At 37.8% G+C, this 25417-nt stretch overlaps 1 protein-coding gene across 1 annotated transcript in view; it reads left to right on the top strand.

Annotated features, from left to right (window-relative positions):
* Nucleotides 1-25417, top strand: part of gsk3ab (glycogen synthase kinase 3 alpha b) — a 72277-nt gene that overhangs the window by 10122 nt on the left and 36738 nt on the right. Inside the window, exon 2 of the mRNA XM_039773149.1 lies at nucleotides 16875-17062. Coding sequence (XP_039629083.1) covers nucleotides 16875-17062 — 188 coding nt within the window. The remainder of the gene's footprint in view (nucleotides 1-16874; nucleotides 17063-25417) is intronic.

Here is a 25417-nt window from a genome sequence, read left to right as displayed (position 1 = left end):
CTGGCGTTTCACATGCCCACAGGTAATGCGGGATACAAGTTTAATGAGAGGACGAGGATATAAACGAGTTTTGATCACTTTGTAACTAAGTTAAAATTGTAGGTGAAGGGGTGTGCTTATGCAAATTCCGAGAGACTGTGTTTGTGGGGGATTGACAGTTAAGGCGGTGGGGAGTCACGCCATCATCTCCCTCCCATTCATCTTATTTCGCTCTGAGCTGAGCTCCGCGGCTAACGCTGTCTTCCGAAGCAACTTCGTCAGATTGCCACCAAATACTCACAGAAAAATCCACAAGTTAATACACACGCTGTCTCTAGAGTTTCTACACACTGAATCCTCCAGGCACTACTTACAAAAGGTCACATTGACAATCGTGTTACGTTATTTTTAAAATCTTTCCTTTTCTTAGCACAAGCACAGCTGAGAAGCTTCATGCATGTGCTCCATAACGCTTAAAAATAATGCATTTAATCACACTTTGCATTAGAAGCAAAGGGGAGCTTTTGTCAATGCATGATTTCCTGGTACACCGATTACATTGATCAGCGCATCCCAATTCATTTTACCCTCGCACCACCTTAGAAAAAGTATGAAAAAATATGAGGTTAACACAGAAAAACAGATCACCAATTCAAGCTTTATGAATAATCGATTCGCCATCAATAATTGTTTTGGTAAAGCCATCCTCCTTCCATTTTATAATTTTTCCGCCACTAGCCATGATTAAATGAACGGTAAAAAGTTAGAGCAAAGCGAGGGTGACTTATTTAGGCAGGCATATATATGACAGCAACACTCATGACAATGTCAATCATGTTACGCTATTATTAAAATGTTTCCTTTTCTTTTCATTACTTTAACACACTACTTCTCTGCTGCAGGCACGGGTATTTTATATATATATATATATATATATATATATATATATATATATATGAATGACCTCCAAAGAGCGCTGAGACTTTTGATATCATGAACGTGTCTGCAAAAACTGTGGTCTCCTGCCCAGCAAAAGTCGAGCAGCCAGCGCGCGTGCATAGCTGTGCCGGCCTTTGAGACGCTGACTGCGCTTCTGCCTTAAGTCAAAGTGAACACTTTCAGTTTTTTTCATCCTCCCCCTGCGCTATAGCCCAGACAAGTGCAAACACAGGACCCCTTTTCTACACCACGGCAAAATAATATTAAGGCGATTCACACTTTCTTTTGCACGTATACGATTATGAGGTCCTCCGCTCGGATTAAGAAGACGCACACAGGAGTGGAGGACTGACAGTGCCATCACAGCCGATTAATGGCGGGACGCCTCACCAGTCTACACAAGACCCACTGCGACTGTCCCCAAAAGGCGATCATAACGCCAGCTTAACACATCTCTATACTATATAAAAGAAAAAGGCAACTTTCCTTTCTTTACACCTTTTTTCCTTTTATCCCAAACCAAAGCATTTCTCTCTTAACACTGCAAAGGACACAAAACTAATTTTCTTTAAATGCCGGTAAGGCACATTACCAGAGGCACAAATTTGAACGTTCACATAGAAAATGTAATTTCAATGTACCTGTACTTCTTAAAACGTTAATGTTTTACTGTTTAATAACTTATAGACTATAATTTATTATTTTTCCCTTGCACTCATTGACCAAACCTATACACACACATATAGACACATACAAACATACACACAAGTATATGTATGTGTATATATATACACACACACACACACATATAGACACACACACACACATACATACACACATACATACATACATACATACACACATATATATAATTTGTGTGTGTGTATGTATGTATGTGTGTATATATATGATGTAGATAGGTATGTGTGTATATATATATATATATATATATATATATATATATATATATATATATATATATATATGTAGATATGTATATAGATGTGTATATATGTATGTATGTGTGTGTGTGTGTATATATATGACAGCAGCAATCCAAGCTGTGAGAAAACAGTAAAAAGGAGGCGGTCAGACGTCGTGGTACATTTTCTGATGCAGCTACCAAAACAACTTCGACGCTGCCGCCAAATACACAAAACAATTACTTTGACAATCATGTTACATTATTTTTAAAATGTTTCCTTTTCTTTTCATAACTTCTTTAACACATGACATCGCTGGCTGGTATTTTGCCATATATATATATATATATATATATATATATATATATATATATATATATATATATATCACAGCTTACACTCATAACAGTGACAAAACAATTACATTGACAACCATGTTATTTTCAAAATGTTTCCTTTTCTTTCTCTTTCCTTCTTTAACACACTACTTCTCCGCTGCGAAGCGCGGGTATTCTGCTAGTGGAATATATGCATGAAAATTATATGGTCAAAATACTCACTTGCCTAATAATTGTGCACACAGTGTAGTAGTAGTATTTTCAGTAATTTGGAGTATAGTTAAATTCATACTTGCATGTCTGACCAGCGTGTACCACGTTGTCTCCCTCCTATGCCCTGATACGAGTGCATTAAAAATGCAGAACTTTATTGTGAATTAAGCTGTAACCATATTTAGTGCATTTACATGCACCTCAATAACCCCATTGTTCACAGAAACCTGATTTCTAACATGCCATTTAAAATCATCAGGCTATTGTCATCTGAGAAATCTGGTTCATATAGTTAGACTGCTCTGGGAATAACCTAATGTGGCCATGTAAACCCTTAACTGGGTTACTGTTAAGGATTTTGTAGTCTGCGCCTGTCCATTGCAGCTTGTCAACATGCATATATATTTGCTTTGCACATGTGTTCACCTGCCACATATATAAGTGATTGGCTGAACATTTGCCTTTGGAAATTTATTTTATGGATACAATTTTACATCTCCTGACTGAAATAATCTGTCTCAATTTTTCAAAAATTGCTAAATTTGTGTCATTGGGCTAAACAGGTATACAGTGCTAAACTCTGAAACATGATCTCAAGAGCAGTTGGTTAACGTTAAAAGTATTGTGCATTACGTAGTCCAATTTACTTTTTAAAGTGATGAGCAACCTAACGCAGTACTTACCTTATTGAAGTAAAAATTATTTGCATTTTTATTACATTAACAGCCCTTTGTGTAAGGCAAGAAGCACACGGGGTCCTTTTCAGGGCTCAATCATACATCCAAGTAGAAAAGTGTGTGTGCTGCATGCATTCAAGTAACAGAAACCTGTTAATGAAATGTTTATTTGACTTAACATATTTATAAAGCACAAGAAAATTATCACACGTGTCATGCTCATTTTTGGATTAACATGGCTGAAAATTACGTTTTTGCACAGTTTAATGACATCAGAGTGTTTTGATAGAGAAGAACTTTGGAAGATTACTTGCCCATGCAAACACTGAAAAAAAAGAAAAAGAAAACAGGCTTCTGTTTTTATTCACTCTAAATTTATTTTTTTTTTTTTACTTTCCAAGGTTGCAATGTAGTATACATTTTAAAATTTTCCTTTAATAAATTATTCATTGGATAGTAAATTGAATATATTTTCCCTAAGAGGACTGTCATAGGTCAATTCATGTCTAATTTTTAACGTGGTTTTGATCTTTCAGGGAGCATTTAAATTTAATATTTAATACAAATTTAAATTGATAATAACCGTTCTTTTAATTTAAATTACATCAGTGTTCAGTTTTATGCTTATAATCAACATTAAGAGCTAATGTGAATTTTATATTTTAACAAATTCATTTAAGTGTTAATATTAGGAATGTGCACACTTTGAATAGCAATTTGTGATTAAAAAATATATATTAAAACAAAATCACAGCTTTAAGAGTGCTGTGCAGACTCATTGATATATTTTTTAAAAGTACAGTAGCTAGCCATCATCACGGGTATGTTTTTGCTTGAACTTAAAGACCAAAAGATATCTCATCTGGCTAGTCAAGCACACATGCATTCTGCACAACCCCATTTGGATGAAATGGTGAAAAGGTGGTCTGGTCACATCTGCCTTTAGCTGGACCACTTTGCTCACATCCTGTTTCATAAGTATTTTAAAATTCAAAATGGGTATACAGATTGTATTAGGTATGTAGTTTCACAATAAGTAAAGCACAATGTAAAATTTACTTCTGGCAGTTCCTGAATTTTTCATCAATGTATTGTAAGACAGCACTTTAAATAGTCCCCAGTGTGGTGTAGAATGCTAATAGCAGACTCCCAATTAGGTACAGCATGTAAAGGAGGGAGCACATATTGTTTTGGATTTTGCAACAACTTTTAGCCATATCTTTGCTAAAGATCTTTGCTCTGATATTTTCAGAATGGATAGCTGCATCTCTTCTTTAAATATTGAAGTCAATTTGACACTTTTGTCTTGCCAGACATGTCCTTAAATCTAATGTTTAGTATATTTTGCAACACCAGTTGCTGTATACCCTCCAAAGTACATTGTGTCCTGCTTTGTACTATTGAAGGATTTATTTCAGTTTAGATCTGAATGGTGGAAGTGCGTTAGAGTACTGATGAGGTTCATGCGTTCTTAGGATAGCTAAGCAGGGTTAAAGCTATTGCATCACTTGTACTATGTATTTGCTGATGTTTGCATAAACAATTTTGTCACAAAATGTCTGCAGAGATCAAAAATGTTTAAAGAGAGAACATTATAGAGAATTGACAATAATAGTCTTACTTATTTGGTGTATTATGTCAAGACATGGGTACAGATTTTAGCTTCTTTATACATCATTCCTGGGACAGAGTGCTTTCACACCTTTGAATTATGTCATGAAGTCATGATTATTTTTATTTTTATTTTTTTTTTTTGACTCAACTCTAAATTGACTCTTTCATTTAATAGTTTGTGTACATATGAACCACAGTGTACTGGGATCCAGTTCCAGGCTGCATTCTGCCAGTTGCTATATGGGTAGGTTCTGACCCCACACACACCCCTGAACTCAATTAAGTGACAAATGGTGACCTGTTTAAATTAGCTTATCAGACTGCTACTTTTAGATACCTTTAAATATATTTCGCTCCTGTCTTCAATAGGAAACACTGACTGTTTTTTCAAGTTCAGAATGAAATCAAAGCAATGTTATAGAAACGGAAAAACATCAGCTAGTTGCATTGAAAATTATTTTATGGCTGTTTTATCAATCTGTTTCTTTGCAATGACAATCTGCCTTTCTCTTTCATAAAGATTGGGCCCATGCAGGAGGAGAAGTAGAAGTAAATAACGAATTCCACATGTCTAATTGACACCCCTAACTAAACAATATTACATTAATACACTCACTGGCCACTTTATTAGGTACACCTGTTCAACTGCTTGTAACGCAAATATCTAATCAACCAGTCACATGGCAGCAACTAGGCATGTGGACATTTTCAAGACAACCTGCTGAAGTTCAAACCAAGCATCAGAATGGGAAAGAAAAGTGATTCAAGTGACTTTGAACATGGCATGGTTGTTTGTTTCAGACGAGCTGGTCCGAGTATTTCAGAGACTACTGATCTACTTGAATTTTCACACACAACCACCTCTAGGGTTTACAGAGTATGGTCCAAATAAAGGGAAAATACCAGTGTGTGGCAGTTCTGTGGGCGAAAATGCCTTATTGATGACAGGGGTCAGAGGAGAATGACCAGACTGGTTTGAGTTGATAGAAAGGCAACAGTAACTCCTATAACCACTCATAACCAAGGTATGCAGAAGAGCATCTCTAATTGCACAACACGTCACATCTTGAAACGGATGGTCTACAGTAGCAGGAGACCACACCAGGTGTCATTCCTGTCCGCTAAGAACAGGCAACTGAGGCTACATTTCACATGGACTCGCTGAAATTGGATAATAGAAGATTGGAAAAAACGTTTTCTGGTCTAATGAGGCTTGATTTCTGCTGCAACATTCAGATGGTAGGGTCAGAATTTGGCATCAACAGCAAGAAAGCTTGCATCCATCCTGCCTTATCGACAGTGCAGGGTGGTTGTATAGTAATGGTGTAAGAGATATTTTCTTGGCATACTTAGGTCTCCTTTGTACCAATTGAGCATTACTTAAATGACATAGCCTACCTGAGTTGACACTGAACATTATTTGGAACAGCAGCTGTAAGAATAATGTAATTTTGTAATATCAGATTCAGTATTTGAGTATTTAATGTATTGTACAAAAATATTAATAAATTATAGTTTTACTTTGAAAAAATGAAATGAAGTGTAAAGTTCACACAAAAATTACCCATAAGCTTAATATCAGAATCACATTTATTAGCCAAGTATGCACGCATAAAAGGAATTGAACTCCGGTTTTATTGACTCTCCAAGTGTATGTTACATGTAAGTCAGCATATGCATAACTGTTAATCACACACCTGAGATAAAAAAAACAAGCCAGAGAATGTTAATATATTTTTGAATAAAATGTGCAGAGAGCAACTCAGTGCTAGAAATGCTGAAATAAACACTGAAAACCATGGGAGGCCTTGGGGTGCGGTGTGCAGTCTGATTAAGCAGAATTGACTGTTTGTGAGCTTGATGGCCTGCGGGGGTGGAAAAAACAGTTGTTATATCGACTTGTTTTGGCGTATATTAATCTAAAACGCATGGCCAATGGAAGAAGTTCAAATAGGTTGTGGCCTAAATGTGAGGGGTCAGTGATGATTTGTCCTTCCTGTTTCATGACACTATATGTCCTATAAGGGGAGCAGACTGGCACCAATGACATTTTTGCCTGACCTGACTATATTCTGAAAGTTATTTGCGTAAACTGCGTGTAGATTTGCAGACTTGGGTATGACTGTCGATCCTAATGTGATGTGGGCGACCTCACATGACAAGAACCTGAAGGTTGCTGAGGGCTGCTTGTGTTGGTGTTGCCGTTGTTCCCAGAACTAAGCATTTCATCTCGCAGGGCACCCTGAATATCATTAAGAAGAGTTGCAGTGCCCAGCTTGATGGCTACTCCGGTCTGTGCCGGGAATTGAAAAGGACGCCTACAAGGGCTCTTGAGGGCAGATAAGAAGGTGCTTGTTAGAGGAATGTTTGAGCAAGTGACACACCGTCTATGGTCTAGCAACCCACATCTTGCTTACACAGGAATTGAAGCATTACACACATCCAAACCTGTTCCTCAGAGAGTCTTATTCAGGGAAGATGATGGAACGGTCCTTATGGATGGCGCTGCAGCTGTGACCTACTGGATTGGCTACTTTAACAGCTATGTAAAGATGATTCTTAGGCTAAGACGTTGGCATCTCTGGGTCCACAGTTCTTGAGGCTGGTTCTCCAGTTAAATGTGAACCGCCAAATCTTACTGGTGGTGAATTAGCTGAGGTTAGGGAACGCTATAGGGATCTGTGTTATCCGAGGTGACCTACTCCAGGTTGGTGGTAAGGCTGTTCTCCTTGCCTTGCAAGCAATCTTAGCTTCCATTTGGGAGATGGGCCTCATTCCAACTGACTGGAAAAAGGGATTTGTCGTCCCTATCTGGAAAGGGAAAGGGGATTGCCTGGATTGCGGCAGCTACAGAGAGATGACACTGCTGTCAGTGCTGGGTAAGGCCCTTGCAATAAGAGCTTTCATCAAGCACAAATGTGATTATCAGCAGTTTCTTTGCAGCCTTTGTCGATTTTCATAAAGCGTTTGACTTAGTTAATCGGGCTGCCCTGTGGGACGTCCTTAGACTTCATGGGATCTCCCCCGAAGTTGCTGGATGCCATGGCCGACCTGTATACTGATACAGTGAGTGCCGTGCAGAGTGGAGGCAGAACCTCTATATTTTTCCCAGTTGATTCTAGAATTTGTCAAGGGTGTATTCTTGCTCCTACCTTGTTCAGTGCTTGCATGGGCTAGGTGTTGGGCAGAGTCTGGGGGTCCAGTGGCTGTTGGTGAAGAAAGATTCACTGATCTTGACTTTACCGATGATTCTCTGATCTTCATGGATTGAATGGGGGCTGTGATTGGGGCTTCTGAGAGACTAACTGAGTCCAAGTGTCTGGGTTTGGGTCTGTTCTGGATAAAAACCCAGATCTGGGCCTTTAATGACCTCCTGGGCATAGCCACCAGCAGTGTGTCTGTTTATGGATAGAGTGTAATTTGCATCGAGAGGTTTACTTACCTCGGCAGTGACATTCTTGTCTCAAGTGACTCTTCATATGAAGTAAGATTGGGAGAGCATTGTTGAGGATCCAAGGGGCTGAACCAGGCCTAGGGGAAGCCCATGTAACACCTGGTTGTGGCAGATAACATCAAGTTCCACCCTCTGGAAGAGACAGTCTCTGTTTGCTTGGGGCTTTGCTAAGTGCTTGCTCCCTGAATTGACCTACCCTGACTATTCCTTATAGCCTGTTTTTTCATGTTTAGTCACTGATCTGAACCACACTGTTATGGATGTGTAGAACTGAATCAGCAGCTCCTGTGGAAGGATGAACTTCCTCAACTGTCGCAGGAAGTATATTTGCTGTTGTACATTTTTTATTATGGACCTCACATTGGTCTCCCATTTGCAGTCCTGGGAGATTATTGATCCCAGAAACGTGAAGGTTTCCACAACTGGCATGGCAGTATTAAGTATGGAGAAGGGGGATAATATTGTGGGACCTCTCAAGTCCACTTGCATCTCCACAGTTTTGAGAATGTTTCGCTCCAGATGGTTCTGACTACTCCAAAGAGCCAGCTGCTCAACCTCCTGTATCTATGCAGACTCATCACCATCCCTAATGAGCCCAATGATGATTGTGTCATCCTCATATTTGATTAAGTTTGACAGAGAGGTTCTTAAAGGTCATTTGTAACTAGACATATGAGCGCCGACAAAATAGTGCCGATTAAAACGCGGCGACAAAATTGTGAAAGTTTCATTAAATATGAATTACTAGTTTAAAGCATACACTAACCTAAAGGATTATTAGGAACACCATACTAATACGGTGTTTGACCCCCTTTCGCCTTCAGAACTGACTTAATTCTACGTGGCATTGATTCAACAAGGTGCTGAAAGCATTCTTTAGAAATGTTGGCCCATATTGTTAGGATAGCATCTTGCAGTTGATGGAGATTTGTGGGATGCACATCCAGGGCACGAAGCTCCCGTTCCACCACATCCCAAAGATGCTCTATTGGGTTGAGATCTGGTGACTGTGGGGGCCATTTTAGTACAGTGAACTCATTGTCATGTTCAACAAACCAATTTGAAATGATTTGAGCTTTGTGACATGGTGCATTATCCTGCTGGAAGTAGCCATCAGAGGATGGGTACAGTGTGGTCATGAAGGGATGGACATGGTCAGAAACAATGCTCAGGTAGCCCGTGGCATTTAAGCGATGCCCAATTGGCACTAAGGGGCCTAAAGTGTGCCAAGAAAACATCCCCCACACCATTACACCACCACCACCAGCCTGCACAGTGGTAACAAGGCATGATGGATCCATGTTCTCATTCTGTTTACGCCAAATTCTGACTCTACCATTTGAATGTCTCAACAGAAATCGAGACTCATCAGACCAGGCAACATTTTTCCAGTCTTCAACTGTCCAATTTTGGTGAACTTGTGCAAATTATAGCCTCTTTTTCCTATTTGTAGTGGAGATGAGTGGTACCCGGTGGGGTCTTCTGCTGTTGTAGCCCATCCGCCTCAAGGTTGTGCGTGTTGTGGCTTCACAAATGCTTTGCTGCATACCTGCCCATTCTCCTCTGACCTCTAGCATCAACAAGGCATTTTCGCCCACAGGACTGCCGCATACTGGATGTTTTTCCCTTTTCACACCATTCTTTGTAAACCCTAGAAATGGTTGTGCGTGAAAATCCCAGTAACTGAGCAAATTGTGAAATACTCAGACCGCCCCGTCTGGCACCAACAACCATGCCACGCTCAAAATTGCTTAAATCACCTTTCTTTCCCATTCTGACATTCAGTTTGGAGTTCAGGAGATTGTCTTGACCAGGACCACACCCCTAAATGCATTGAGGCAACTGCCATGTGATTGGTTGATTAGATAATTGCATTAATGAGAAATTGAACAGGTGTTCCTAATAATCCTTTAGGTGAATGTATATAATAATGTTTATTTTAGAAGTCAATATTATGAGACGCGGCATGCCATCAGCATGGCACGCAGATAGTCCTTAAGATCTTATCACTTTAATTTCTGTTTTTTTTTTTTGCATGTACATTATTTTTATTAGCTCAGTCTTTTAACTTTTGTAAAATGCATATCAACACTGGGCATTCTATAGAAAGCACATTAATAGAGTTTGAACTGACCGCTTCAAAAACCGATAGTTTTATGTTTAGAAGTTTGTGTCATACAGTAAACAAACTAATGTAACAGCCTGCAGTACGATGAAGGGAGAACTGACACACAGACACAAAAAGCTTTTTTTATTTATTAATATTCCTCAAAAGGACTCTATATTGGATCTTTAAGAAACAACCTTGATCAACTCCCTCCATTAGCCTATGAGGCGCCGCTCTTGCTCTTCTAGGGGAATCTCTGTCTTTGTGCTCCTTCTAGCCTCACTGGCTGCACTGTTTCCTTTGCAGGGACTGAGTCAAACAGTCTGACATGCCTTGCTTTTCATCACACCTCCTTTTAAGCTTCTTCACCGTATATGGCTCTGCCCTTCCTGCTGCAGTCTGCCATTTGATCCTGCTGTCCATGATAATCATTATGGCATGCATTTTCTGCAATACACGTGTTTATATAAACTCAATCACTGAAAAAAACACAGTATCAGTTTTAGGATGTGTGCACTAAGCGCTTCTTAATTGCATATGAACATTCAAATTTATCTATATCGTGTTTGGGCTTTCATTTCCACAGTTAGGCAGGCATATGGCTGCACTGTGTTACAAGGACAAGTAACAAATGTGTCTTCCTGGTGTACTCAACTGCTGAAAAAAACAATGTATGAAAGTTTCTACCGGTTGACTAATTTCTGTCACACTCATCTTTTGCTTTTCATTCTGGGGTCACTGAATGTGATGTCATTATTAAAAGTGGAGGCCTGATTTCTCAATTTTTCATTGTTGCATATTAAAAAATATGTTTGAGAAAGGCAGTTCCAATGTGTGTTAAGCTGCATGTGAAGAACAATTTGCTGTAGAGAAAACTAAATCTCTTCATGACTGTAACAATGAAGGGGCACTATGTGCAAGTTATCTACAGTACTGAAAGCCAACCTTTTTCGAGTTGCAGCACACTAAGTCCAAAAATTTTCTTTTGTGGCACACCTGAGGGACTGCCCATAAATAAAGTTGTGACAACACAATCTATGGACAATCGTCAATAAAAAGTTAATTTTACAAGTTTGAAAGACATTTAATTAGTAAAGGAATCAAAGGATAAATCTTAAATTTAATTAATGTGAACATTGAGATTGTTTTTCAGCACATATGAGATGATGCGAGGATCAATTTTCGAAAGACAGACGCACATTTTCTTGTTGATCATTTGAAGTCTCTTGCGTTTCTTAGACTTTATTTCTGTAAGTGTTCCGTTATCTGTTTTTCCAACATAGAATATATTTTTTTAAACATTATTGTTTTAATCAACCACAAGTTCAAAAACACTAGCAATTTTGAATATTTTACAAAAGGTTTCGCAGCGCCCCTAGAAAATGTGCACCGGTTGCCTGACAATGATCTACAGCTTAGGTAAAAAGTACTTTTAAGAGGTAAAACTGCCAAACAAAGGTAATTTGAAAAGCAATTATTTCTCGTCCTACAACTGGATTGTATCTTATAAATATAAGATAAAGATATAAAATCTTCTAACTATATAATAAAATTGTAAAAAAAAGTTTTTGATGTCACAAGAAAAGTTTACACTGGATTTACGCAGTTGCATTAATTTCAGAGTTGTAACACATTTAAAAGTTGTAAGTAGATGGATGCTTGGTGGCGCTATTGCCCACCTTTTTCCCCAACAGACAGTACGCAGGACACAGGGTAAAATCACCAAGAAGTTGATTTTTAATTATTAAATAAAGTGCACAAAGCACCACAACCACCACAATAAATCAATGATCACACTACAATTCTCTCCTCCCAGCAGCTCTGTCACACTCCCTCCCAACTCTGGCTCCACTTGCTGGGTCTCGATCAGTCCTTTATATATCCCTTGACCTGGAAGTGCTCCTCCTCTTCTTCCGGGTCAAACGACACATCATCAGTCCTCAAGCAGCCTGGAAGTACAGTGGGCTTCCGTACTTCTGGGTTGTAGGAAAGGGAGGAGTCCCCAGGTCCTTTATGAGCTCCCCCTTACGACACCCAAGGTACCCTACAGGGCTGAGAAAACGGACTCCATGTCCCAGGATGCCCTGAGGGAATCCGGGGCACAGCTACTGTCCAGCGTCCTGAGGGAGGCAATGTCCTAGAAAGGCTGCCTTCCTCCACTCTTACAGTTCAGGGACGTCCCGGCCGGATTGAACTGCCAGCCGTCTATCACAAAGTAAAATAGGTTTACAACAAATAATCACATTTAAGGATGAAGATGTCCAGTGTGAAAGTAAATAATGTGTTTTCTGCAGTAATAAATACTGGATGAGTGAACACATAATAAAACCAGAAGTAGATCTTTTCTAGTAGCTCAAACAAGGGGGTTTTAAGCCAAAATTCATATCAAAATTTGTTTGATTCAGTGGTTGCACTTAATTTGACTTTGATAAAAATTTGAATAAAATTTGTACATATACAGATGTAATTTTAAGCAGATTTACCTTTAAAACATTGAATCAAACATTCCAGTTAGAAGTATGAAAAATCAGTGGTGAAATATTGTGGATTGAGAGTGTTCAGAGTTTTGCATCAACAGGCTACATGCATTGAGTAGAGGGGTCATTAGACTCTTTGAAATGTATCAGAACATTCCCTTTAGTTATGTGGCTTGTGAAAGCTGGTCTGCTAAGGCACTACTTGGTGGTTTCTTTTGGAAACGTGTGTGTGATGTTGATAGTGATGTTGTGGTGGCAGAGGGTAATTTTTCTTGATAAAAATTCTGAAATCTGACATGCATCCTCATGTGATAAAGCAGAAAATATACTTCTTGATATATTTTTTTTCCTACTGTGTCTACTTAACAGTAGAGTGTCATTAAATAATAAGTAGTTATAATTTTTGGTAGCTTCTTAAACTTGTAGTTATAAAATATTTAATGTTTGTGAAATAATCATTCGACAGTAACCTGAATGCATAGTTAGAAGTTTGTTATATAAATTCTTCAATTATTCTGAGTAAACAGATAATTTAGTTTAAACAAATGTTTTATAGTAGCACAACAATGCTAAAAGGAAAATGTAACCCCATTATTAAATGGAATTACAGAATAAGTACTTTGGAAGTTGTAAGATCTAATACTAAGTTCAATATTCTTTAGTTAACAACATTTATATGTTTATACCTACTATAGTTAAATGCTGTCGCTGGTGTCTGTATATAACTGTAAACTAATGTATAGTAGTTTGAACAATAGCAAATATTTTAGTTTCAGTGTCATAATTGTTCATTTTATTGAAAATTTTGTAATTGAATGATTCATTCCTGTTCATGTCACCTACATTGCAGAAAATAAAATAGAATGCTAAGTTTCAGCTAAAGGTCACGTCACATTACATGACTTTTCTCATAATTATCAGTCATAGACATCATTTACATGATCTTATTGAGTCTGTGACAGTCACATCTTGCTCCCATGATCCACCCCCAACCCTCTAGTTGTGCAGTGTAACATACCTAGTGACTTGGTCCAACTACCTTGTAACTCACCCTGATATGCTGGATTTTGTTTCAAGTCATAGGAAACATGAGAAATAACAACCAATGTGCATTCAGTGATGCAGCAACGAGGAATAAGTAGCACAGATGTTTTAAACCTTGCACATAGAAGACAGTCTTATCTGTTTTTTGTCATGTGTCTTATGTACCACACTAAAAGTTTAAAGAAAGGATAGAGACTGTGGTTGATCTTAACGTATCTGTACAGCACCAGCTTAGTCAGGCAGCACTTTATTAACAGTCATAAAATGGGGAAAGCTTGTGATATTTTAGAAATGTGAAACTGTGCAGGAAATTTCTCATACATGTGGGTGATTTGATGCCCCCAGCGATTTCTAGTCATATAAATTCATGTACTCGGATAACTAGATTTATATTTGCAATTGTCAGGTTTCACATATCCTCCAGGTAAAAGTCATGTAATGTGACATTGGCTTAACTGGGGTTTTTTTAGTTCTTACAAGTCTGTCCCAAATATTTCTCACAGTGTGCCAGTTCAGATGAGTCGGTTTCCCCAGGAAAGATGGTTAAATGCCTCTCCCCCTAATTCATTAGTCAACAGGGCTGTCTTTAATTTAAAGAGCAAGCCCATCTATAGGTTGTTGTATGTGAACTGCTTTTTCTGTCATTCAACTTCTGTTAAGTTTCATGTGAAAAAAAAAAAAGTCTTAATTTTAGTTATACAAATTTTAATATGTTTGCATATTCAGAGAAAGATTTATTGCAATAAACAGAAAATCTGATTTTTGACAAGTCAAACAAGTTGAATGGGAAGTTATACTGTATTAGCCATGTGTGCCCAACTACGTTGCTCGTGTTAAAGTTGTCTGTGAATGGTTCCCTGTTTAAACGTGGCTGCCAGTTGTGAACTGGTCCCTTCATAGTACAGCATTATGATTTTTTATAAGGGAAACAAAACTACAAAAGAAAACCCTTGGATATTGATTCGATAAGAACGGCCTACTCGGAATCACTGTCCGAATCGTAATTATGTGGTGGTGTAGGAGCATTTCTGCTTTTATCCGTTCACAGTCCGTCTTGTTTTCACGACGCTATCGTTTCCTCTCACGATCTCTTCTCAACCTTTCTCCAATCTCGCAGGTTGCTTTGTGGCAATCCAAAGTGTAAGGCAATATACACGGAGCAGTGGTTATAAAAGGGGGACACAGGTATCCAGGCTCTTTAGCGTATAAATAGAAAGCCATGGTACAACTGTGAGACGCGCAGCACTCGCCGGCTACAACGTAACAATAATAATTTCTGGAATGTGCTGTTACGTTGTCATTCATTTTACCCACTGTCTTTCTTTCATTCATATGTTACGTAGGCACGTACCTTTTATCTTCGGCAATCTCATTCTCTAACCAGGCCTCAGGAGCTAACCAGCATAACACTGTCCACCACCCCTTTCGTTATTCCGGCACATTGTTGACATCCGTGAGTAATAACAACGTACTAAACTAGAAGGTGGTCTACGCATGCATAGAATTCGCGGACAAACAAAAATCAAGATCTAAATGAAGATCTCTTTAGTTAATTTAAAGCACAACAATTTTAGTTTGAATGTTTTGAGGTGTGACTGACGTACTACAGTCTTCAGTAGTATAAGCCTGGAGGAGATTCTTAATGCAATGCCTATGTTTTAGCTGTCTCTCTACTGCCATCTAGTGCTTCTTCTTCTAATTCATTCAAGGACAAACAAAGATCAAGATCCAAATGAAGATTATATAGAGAGATATAATTTCCTAAATTTTTCTAAACCATGTGTCTGGTAGCTTCATCCTACAGCATCTTAAATATGGAGGAAGAGCATATGATCTGATGATAAGGTCTTTCACTAATCACTGTATCTCCTAACCACTTTTAGATACAGATCACAAGTCATGAAATAGGGGGAAAAAAAGAATAGAAGTGGGTTAGTAGCTGATAACTGCAACTGACCATATATCAGGAAAAAGATGATTTTGGGTGTTGGGTACCATAGCTATATGTTTTATCTGTGGCAATGTTGTTTAAGGGGATAATTATAAGAGTTCCTACATCTTCTGACTAGAGTGTGTGTTGTGGTGTATGATGAAATATGTAAGGTAAAGAAAAGCAATCTCGGGGGACAGGGAATTGCTACTTGTCTAATTTTCTCTTCTCTCCATATATTTCTTCGAAACATCATCAGCACGCACAGATGCTAGATGGTCAAAATTAGCTTTTCGTTCATCTATGATCAAGATATCCTTTTTAACTGGTGGAAGAAATAAATATATATTATACTCCCATCCTCTTAATCCAGTTCAAGGTCAGCAGGGTCCCAACCATATCCCAGCTATATTAGGCATAAGGCAAGAAATGGCCTACTCACTCACACACATATACACACCTACATTTGGCCAAGTTGAAATCACCCAGATCTTGAAGATTGAGTGTTTATGAGTATTACAAAAGCAAACTGGTTTGACTTTAGGAAGACTCCTGCAAACACACAGACTGCCTATTCTCCACGTGGTTGCAACCTCAAAACTCGGGGTCTTTGAGGCAGTAGTGCTAACTCCTGCACTGTAATGACACAAATAAAAGGAAAGAGACTGCAGCTTTTTAGTGTAAAAAAAAGTGTATTTTTTTAACAAAGGAGTTCTGATTATAAATGCAAATACACATTTCACGTTCTCTGTATATGTAATGATAAACTAAATCAAATTTAGAAAAAATATATGCTGCTTTGGCAGCACCAATTAAGTTTGATTAAGAAACAAACAAAAAAAAAACAAACAAACAGCCATGGAAGAGGGGCAATTATGTTGCAGAGCACATTCAGGTTTATTTTTCATATGTTATAAGCTTCTTCGTGAAGAGAAATAATGTTTATCATGAGTACTTTTTGTGATTTGAGCAGTTGGTTTTAAATTTACACAAAGTACGAGGATGCATTAGACATCCAGAATCTGGCATGTAATAAGCTCGTAAATATGGTCCTTTTTTCACCAGAGATCTATTTGTCAATGTAAAATTTTTTTGCTAAGCTCCATTTAAGTAAAAATGGTTAATAACTAGAGAGAGCTCAGTAACAGATTATATTCTGACATTTGTTTATATTTCTAGGAGACAGTGGAAAGGTGACAACAGTAGTGGCCACGCCTGGCCAGGGCCCTGATCGCCCACAAGAAGTATCCTACACTGATATAAAAGTGATCGGGAATGGCTCATTTGGAGTGGTCTACCAAGCTCGGCTTGTTGATTCTGGAGAGATGGTAGCTATTAAAAAAGTGTTACAGGATAAAAGGTTTAAGGTAGGTCTTTTAATACATTATTTTATTTAGCAAAAGACCTTTAGAAGTGTGTCATAATAGAATGTTTAAATCCTTTTTGAAAGCCTGTCACCTAAGGCCTTTTCACATTAAGGCCTTGTTCACATGGGCGTTAAGTTTTTGGATAAACGAACTTGCTCTGAACGTCCTAGACGTTTATGTTGCATTTTGTGGTGGCGATCGATTGACTTCTACACCGGCGTTCGTTTGTCTCTGTCTAACACCAGCCTGCCGCCCAAATTGTAGTTTGTGTGTTAACCTGTGGAGGCAGTGTCGGGAACTGGATATGAAAGCCCTTATCGTTTTATTTGAGGTGCCTCCTTTCAATATGGACCATTTTGCTATGTTAGATATTAATCTTCTTGTTTTAAAAATACTCGTAATACGGCGATGTAGGGAGAGAAAAAATCGCCGCTGCTACCTCTGACTGCACAACGTCGGGTTAAAGCAGTGCTTCTCAATTATTTTCTGTCATGCTCCCCCTAGGAAGAAGAAAACATCTCGCCCCCCGCGCGACTGTAAATAGTATCATTTGTCTATAAAATTGTTATAAGTACACCTCTGCATAACACTGTATCCTTATTAACGTATAAGAGAATAAAAAAAGAAAGAAATATGGACCAATTTACAACAAAGAATAGCTTTGTTAAATGTAACAGAAAAGATTTAAAGTGCATTCTAAATTAAAAAAAAATTAAAAGAAAAATAAAAAAGCATGTTCCCCGAGGTCAAACGCGACCCCCTTGACGGAGCCACAGTGGCGCACCTCACTATTTGAGAAACACTGGGTTAAAGGAAGTTTTTTTGTGCATTATGAAGAAATTCGAAAATTTACGCGCAAGTTTTTTAATTACTGTCGGATGTCGGTTTTCTCTTTTGATTGTTTGCTGCAGCTGGTGCAATGCCACATTGCACACCGATCAACCAATATGCGACTTGGTGTTAGCCCGAAGAGAGACTACTTGTCACTTTGAGGTAAGGAAACAGTAGTCGAGTGTGCGCTTACACCGGTGTTATGCACTGAAATGCAAACCCGCCATGGATTGCCCCCCCTACATAATCGTTATCAAATATTATATTAGAACATAAATTAATAGGTTCATGGTTTACAAATTACATGAGACAATAAAATAAAATAAGCAATATGAAAATATATATGTTGTATATGAAAACATAAAAATATTAATATTTTTTCATATACAACATGTAAACTTATATATATCCGTCCTCGGCGTAAAATAAACGCGCAGAAAACTAACTAGAAGCGGTTTCCTTGCGCTTGTTGGGTTTTGAACGCCAAGAAAAGCTGCATGCAACGCTTTTTGATGCCGTATAAACGCGCTGCCGGACAAACGACGCCACCAAAGCCCGTGTGAACACTCTCATTGACTCCTACGTAGAAAACACTCGGCGCTTGATCCGCCACCGGACGCTTAACGCAAAAACGCTCGATTTTAACGCCCGTGTGAACAAGGCCTAACACTTCAGCTTTCCTTGTGGCACTGATCATATGAAGTACAAGGATGCATACAGTGATTGTTTAGCTTTTGTATAAAGACATTTATTTAAATAGGGGCCAAAAGCTAATCAAGCAATAAAACAAAACCACAGCAAAGGCCCGTTAACACTACAATCCCTGAAGCCTACTAAAAAGTTGTAATCCCGGGCCACCTCAAATTCCTTCACACCTCTCCATTAGCATCTTTTGTTTTGCAAATGTGTCGATCAGCACAAGCAGTAAATAGCCTGCTATCCCATCTCACTCATCGCCGCAGCTCAAGTTGGACAAAAAGTCCTCCCAACTCAAGTCTGTTTATCTGGGTGTATAGGGTAAATAATATATCATTATTTGGAACACATGCATTTCATGTGTGTTCCATGTCTACAATGATCTGGGTTAATGTAGGATGACAGGAAACTTTCTTCATGCTATAGTACTAATAACAAAATTTTGACATGAAGTGCATAATATGTGAAGACTGAAGTCCAAATATCAAATAAACACTTTCACAAAAGGTACAAAAATAATAAAACAAGTGCACCTTTAGGCCGGGTTTATACTTAACGCGACGCATGCTGCAGCGGATGCTCCTGCTACGCAGGCGTTTTACTGTTTATACTTGCACGCGTACTTTACGTAAATCTTGAGGAATCCACCAGGTGGCAGTGTGAGATATTAGCATGGTGATTAGCAGGTTCGGCTTCACTGTGTTATGAATTGCCTGGAACACCCATTAAATTCCGATGACACCTTACCACAATATCTCTGAAAAGGATGTTTAATGATTATATCCATCAATCCAGGGATGTGTCCATTCTAGCTAACATTGGGCACGAGGAAGAAACAATCCCTGGACCAAGGCATCAGCTCATCGCAAGGTGAATACAAGCACTCGCATACACTAGCGTGATTTTAGTGTCACCAAATCTCCATATCTTTGGAAGGAAACCGGAGCATACTGTGGAAACCCAGCAGGAAAACATGTAAACTCCAGGCAGGGAATATCAGCGACGTGACTTCCTGCATGAGAGCAGCGCTACCGCTCGACCACCATGTCACCCCCATGTGTGTAATTATTAACAGTGTTCATTATTTAAACAAGATTAACAATTTATCTGTAAAATGTAACATACATACTTTAATGCATTTCATCATGAAAGTGATATCAAGTATAAATCTAAGGATTCTAAATGTGCAGAGAGTTGGAGTATCATCCATTTAATGTGTTCAGTGTTGCCATCTATTGCTGCTGTCAGGTCAGGAGGAAGCCCCAGGAAAAAAAGACAGCACAAAAGATATATGTGAGGTATGTGAGACTTTTAAAATGTATCATGTCATTACGATTGGGAATATGTGACGCTTGAATATAAAAGCACCATGAATGCATCTGTATGTCGGCATTTTGCTTCACCACAGCGAACCATTCATCAAGTATTGAAGTGTGCACATCGAACCTACTAGGATCTGCATAGTGGCTTTCTGTCACATATAGATAGTAAACAGAGACTCTGACGTCACTTTCTGACTTTTATCACACTGTGCCACCTCAGGAGTTCTTACCTCTGCACCAGCCAAGCATTTGTGTCAGTTTCATACCCTAACCAGATTTCTTTTTCTTCGGTTATACTGTTGAATAAAGGTGCACTTGTTTTGTTATATTTGTACCTTTTTGTGAAAGTGTTTGATATTTGGACTTTAGTCTTCACACATTATACACTTCATGTCAAAATTTTGTCATTAGTACTATAACATGAAAAAGTTTGTTTTAGCTATGTGCTCAACATTTCTTGCCTCATATTTCCTGTCATCCTATATTTAGCCAGATTGTTGTAGACAATATGTATGTGTTCCAAATAATGCTATATTATTTACCCTATACAATTCCATGCACCTCATACCCAGATAAACAGACTTGAGTTGCAGCAGTGGGTATGATGGGATAACAGGCTACTTGTGCTGTTTAACACATTTGTAAAACCAGAGACATTAATGGAGAGGTGTGAAGGAATTTGAGGTGGCCCGGGATTAAGACTTTTTTTTTTTTCTCCGTAGGCTTCAGGGATTCTAGTGTTAACAGTCCACTAAATTCCATCTATTAGTGTTTGTGTAAATTTCAGCACAGGTTTTCAAAATGTTTTCTCAATATGTGGTGTTATTTTTGTGGTTTTAGCAATGAAGGTGAAAGATTTATTTAAAAAAATCTATTGCTAAACTGATCGTCCGTTCCAGTCTATATAAGTAGGCTTGTTTTTTTTTTTTATCACATAATTTTAAAACAATTTGGCCTCCTATCTTGGTTTTCCTTATTTTGAAATATTTGTTAGCAATGAAGGACTTGTCTTTAGATATACTAACTTTTTTAAATATTTTTAATGTCAACTGAAAATCACTTGATGACTGGTATTAATTAATATTAAACAGCAGATTATAAATAAAAAAATTTTTATTGATCCTAAAATTTAGTACCTTAGTTTAGTTTATTTGTGACGTGCCGTTAATTTGTCTAAAACATTCCCGATTTTTTTTTTTTTTTATATATAATGCAATTCAACATAATGGGCTATGTATTTCTTGCAAAGCTAAGTCAATGTTACTGTTGCACATCTGTTTCTTGTTAGAAAGAAAAAAAACGTAAAAAGGTACCCTTTATTTACTGCTTCAAAGATGTTATTCAAATTCATCCTTCAAAATACACTCCTTCGGATGTAATAGACTTGTCCCAGCACTTGTCCCTTGAGAAGCAGTAAACCTCAGCTTTATTGTCAATGAAAATCTTATGCTGCATATCCTCCAGTAATTAACAAGAACACACAACAATAGACCTCGGGTACAAAAAAATGAAGAAAAAAAACTGCTAGGGGAGATGGGAGGGTCAGTGGATGGGCTTTATTTACAAGCTTAATGGAACAAGGGAGAAAATTATCTTTCAGTCTTGTTGTCTTAGCTGTTATGCTCATGTAGCATCCCCCTGATTTTAGCAGTAATGTTGTGGGTGGGTTTTGTCCTTAATAATTTTATGGGCCCTACTGAGAACTCTGGTGTTATAGATGTCCTCCAGTACAGGGAGTGCTGTTCCAATTATATTTTCTGCCAATTTTATCACTTGCTGTAAAGCATTGTGGTCCTGTGCTGTATTGTTCCCAAACCAGACTCTGATGGAGTGGGTGAGGATACTTTCAATTGTTCATCTGTAGAAGTTTCTGAAGATAGTGTTTGGCATCCCAAACTTCCTCAGCATTCTCAGAAAATACAAATGCTGCCGGGCTTTCCCCACCTGGTCTGTGATGTTATAGGTCCAAGTGAGATCCTCAGAGATGTTAATGTCAAGAAATTTATAAGTGGTCACTTTCTCCAATGTGCACTGGTGCCTGCTGTCCTCTTTTCCTCTGTGTGTCAACAATCCTCTCCCTTATTTTGCTGGTGTTAAGAGAGAGATTACTGTCCTGACACAACTTTACAAGGCCAGCGACCTCCCTCCTGACTCGTGACACATTGTTTTTGATCAAAAATTCTTTGACTGAAATGCAATATGTGTAGGTGTGGTGTCATGGTGCAAAATGCAGTTTTGCATATGCTGCAGCTCCACACATTTTTTTCCTGATGCTTTCTTGTGGAAACTTCAGCAGTTCAGTGTAACTGTAATGTCACTGATTAACAGTGGGTAACAAACCCATTATCCACAAGTTTGTGAGGTCAAAAATGCATTCATCATCAGTCTCCTGAAAATCTGCTCAATTGTAGAATAAATTGCAGTAGTACACACTTGGACAGCTTGACACAATGCCACATGGTGGACTGTTTAACCACATTTATAGGCACACAATAACTAACGATAATTACACCCTACTATTGTGTTGTTGACCAGTTCTGGGAATTTGAGTCCCCTCTAATATATAATCAATTTTATATTACTGTTCTTATTAAGTGACTGCTATGATAGTTCTCTCACTCTGTCATCTTTCCTGAATGGTTTTCTGAAAGAACATATCACTGCTTTGCACCACTTTTGGTGTAGTAATACTCTAATACTCCCTAATTAACTAGCACTGTTTGTTTTGTATGTAACTTGTTAACAAGAATTCTGTCACCATTTCATACCTGTTTTCCTTATTTCTCTTCCTCCTTTAATCTGTTAGTTTTAAAAAAGAAAGTATCCGAGTACAGTCTTCAGTTACAGTAGTCTTGTGTTATAGCAATTACGCAAATACAAATGACCACATAAAATGCAAACTTTTCTTTTCAACTGAATTTCAATTAATCTTCATATAGTGACTTTTATTTATGAACTAAGCAAGCTGCTTTTGACATGGATGTATAACATCACATTCGTCATTACCTTGAGCAATAGTACTGCACATTACAAACTTTATCACTGTTTTCTGCCATTTCATTCATTTGTGCTCGCGTGTCACTGAATGTCTGCAGCAGCATGTGCAACCATGCAGTATGATAATTAACAGGTTTTGCAGCTTGATAGGATGCTGGCTGTCATTAGAAGTGTCCTAAGTACTTGTTCAAGCCAAGGTGTTTTGGGAAATAAAGTACTGGAAATGGAAGGTGACACTGTTGCTGATCCCTAAGCAAAGATAGCATATCTCTGCTGAGGGATCAGTCATCAATTAGTAGTGGGTTTTCATGCCATCTTTATGCCTTCTACAACTCTTATGAGATACCGTGTCATTATCAAAAACTGTAGGTTTTTTAGGCATAAGATCAATGTACTGTAGATACCTGAGGTTTTTAAATTATGTGTTGTGTGATTCTAAGTACAGTAATGTTGCCTTTATTATTTTATTTCTAATTTTAAATCGTTTTTCTGTAAAATAAGTAATAAACACAATGTATTTTTTGCTGATCATTGCCATTAAATTACATTTTCAGTGCAAGTTCTGACTTGCATGCAAAATTGAGTTATGAATGTCAGCAGGAATGGAACTTGTTCTTTACACCAGAGCCACCTGTATTTAATTATAGATATCTATTGATTTCTAGGATCCTGGCACTTTTCTGGCATTTTCACAAGTCCACGCCTAATACCAATTTGTAGGAATTTACCACGTAAATATGTGTATGTGGGCAACGTCAGAAAATTGTCAGTTTAAGCATGTGAGAATGGTCACTTGTGAGGCTCACTGATAATAATAATACAAGTGATCAATCTAAAAGAGATTTGACAGATAATGTTTAAATGTCTACATCTGTCCATTTAACAGTAATTTGCTTTATCTTCCATTTTTGTTTGAAAATATTAGATGCTGAAATAAGGGAGGTCCTTTCCATTCAAGCCAAGAAGTAAAGGTGTTGAGCCTGTTTACCCTATGATATGGTCATGTGTCATGACAGACACTATTTTCCACAGAAGTGTTTGCTAATTAGTTGGCTGGGAGAAACTAAGCTTTGTGCTGCATTTACAGTCAATAAAAATGCAGTTTAATTACCAATGACCTTTTGATCAAACTGTAGGATCACTGTATCAAAGCCATGAATCAAGAAACTCCTGGCTTACCCCAAAATGTGTGAATGAGTAAACAACTACATTATTGGGTAAAACTGGGAGTTTTCTGGGTTCTGGGTGTGAAAAGGACTTTTGTTCTGGGTCTGTGTTTCTTCAGCCTTCTTTTAGGTTTATAAGCATTTTCCGTTTAAAAGTGCATTTCTTTTTTTCTGCCTCTTGATTATATTCAAATTCCAAAACTAACGTTCTTTGGAAGTTTAGTTCTTCCTACCACTTCTGTTCCAATTTTATGTTTAAGCATTATGTGGAGAAAAAGATATTTCTTTCTATTTTCTTGAAAAGTTTCCTTAGTTGTCACCTGTTTTTTCTGCATAACTAGTGTCTGACTTCCAAAGCAATATCAACTAAGTTCTTGATTGTTTCATTTTATCATCTGGTATGCTAATTTATTCACAGATCACCATAGAATTACTGACTAGATTTTTCTGAATTAATAAATGTTTCACATTCATGGTTCTTGTCAAACTTTTATTGTTCTCCCACTAGCTGTTTGGTTTATATACTGTAGGTTTTGCAGTAATCAGATCTTGTTCTCTAATGTTGCTGAATTACATGTAAAACTGACACATCCTGATTTAATGTGGATGTATGTTGCATAGGTTCAACACAGAAAATTGTAATGATAAAATTGGTTATTTGTCAACAGACACCAAATTCAATGAATGATACTTGCTTTCTGTGTAAGCATTCAGCAGAACATAGTCTGAGACGAGGCTCCAGTCCATTGCAGGGCCCACTAATGTGTACACACATACACGCATGCATTAACTCACACACATGGCCAGACGAGAATCATCAATTAATTTTACACAAGTCTTGGAGAATATATAAGATGTACCAGAGTACATTTGCAGAATGTAGAATTTCCACTTGAACAGTGACCAAATATAGGTCACTCCCAAAGTTGAGACAACCCTGCCAAATTACATATCTTGTCAACATTATTAAGTAAAAAAAAAAATACAGCTTAAGAACACACAAACTAAAAACACTGATATTGTTAGAAAAATAACTGTTCAGTAATATTTATTTGAGGAACTGCTTTGAGGTTATGTGGCAGCTAGTGGCACAGGAAGCATTGTGTGAGTACAGATAAGAATTGATTCCACTAACTATCATCAATTCCTCGAATGTCAGACATTTAGTTAAACTGAAGCTCAAGACAGGAACGCTTCTATAAGAAGACAATGATCCAAAACACGCTGAAATATATTTATAAATGGCTACCTCAGTACCAAAATGTGAACGTGATTAAAAATGTGGGTAGATTTTAAAAGAGGTGTGCATGCTGCAAGACAACCCAAGAATATCTCACTGCTGA

The sequence above is a fragment of the Polypterus senegalus genome, chromosome 12, assembly GCF_016835505.1.
Source record: "Polypterus senegalus isolate Bchr_013 chromosome 12, ASM1683550v1, whole genome shotgun sequence".
NCBI classification, from domain to species: domain Eukaryota; kingdom Metazoa; phylum Chordata; class Cladistia; order Polypteriformes; family Polypteridae; genus Polypterus; species Polypterus senegalus.
The sequence above is the reverse complement of the archived record's forward strand: the minus strand, read 5'-3'. Positions and strand labels throughout refer to the sequence as shown.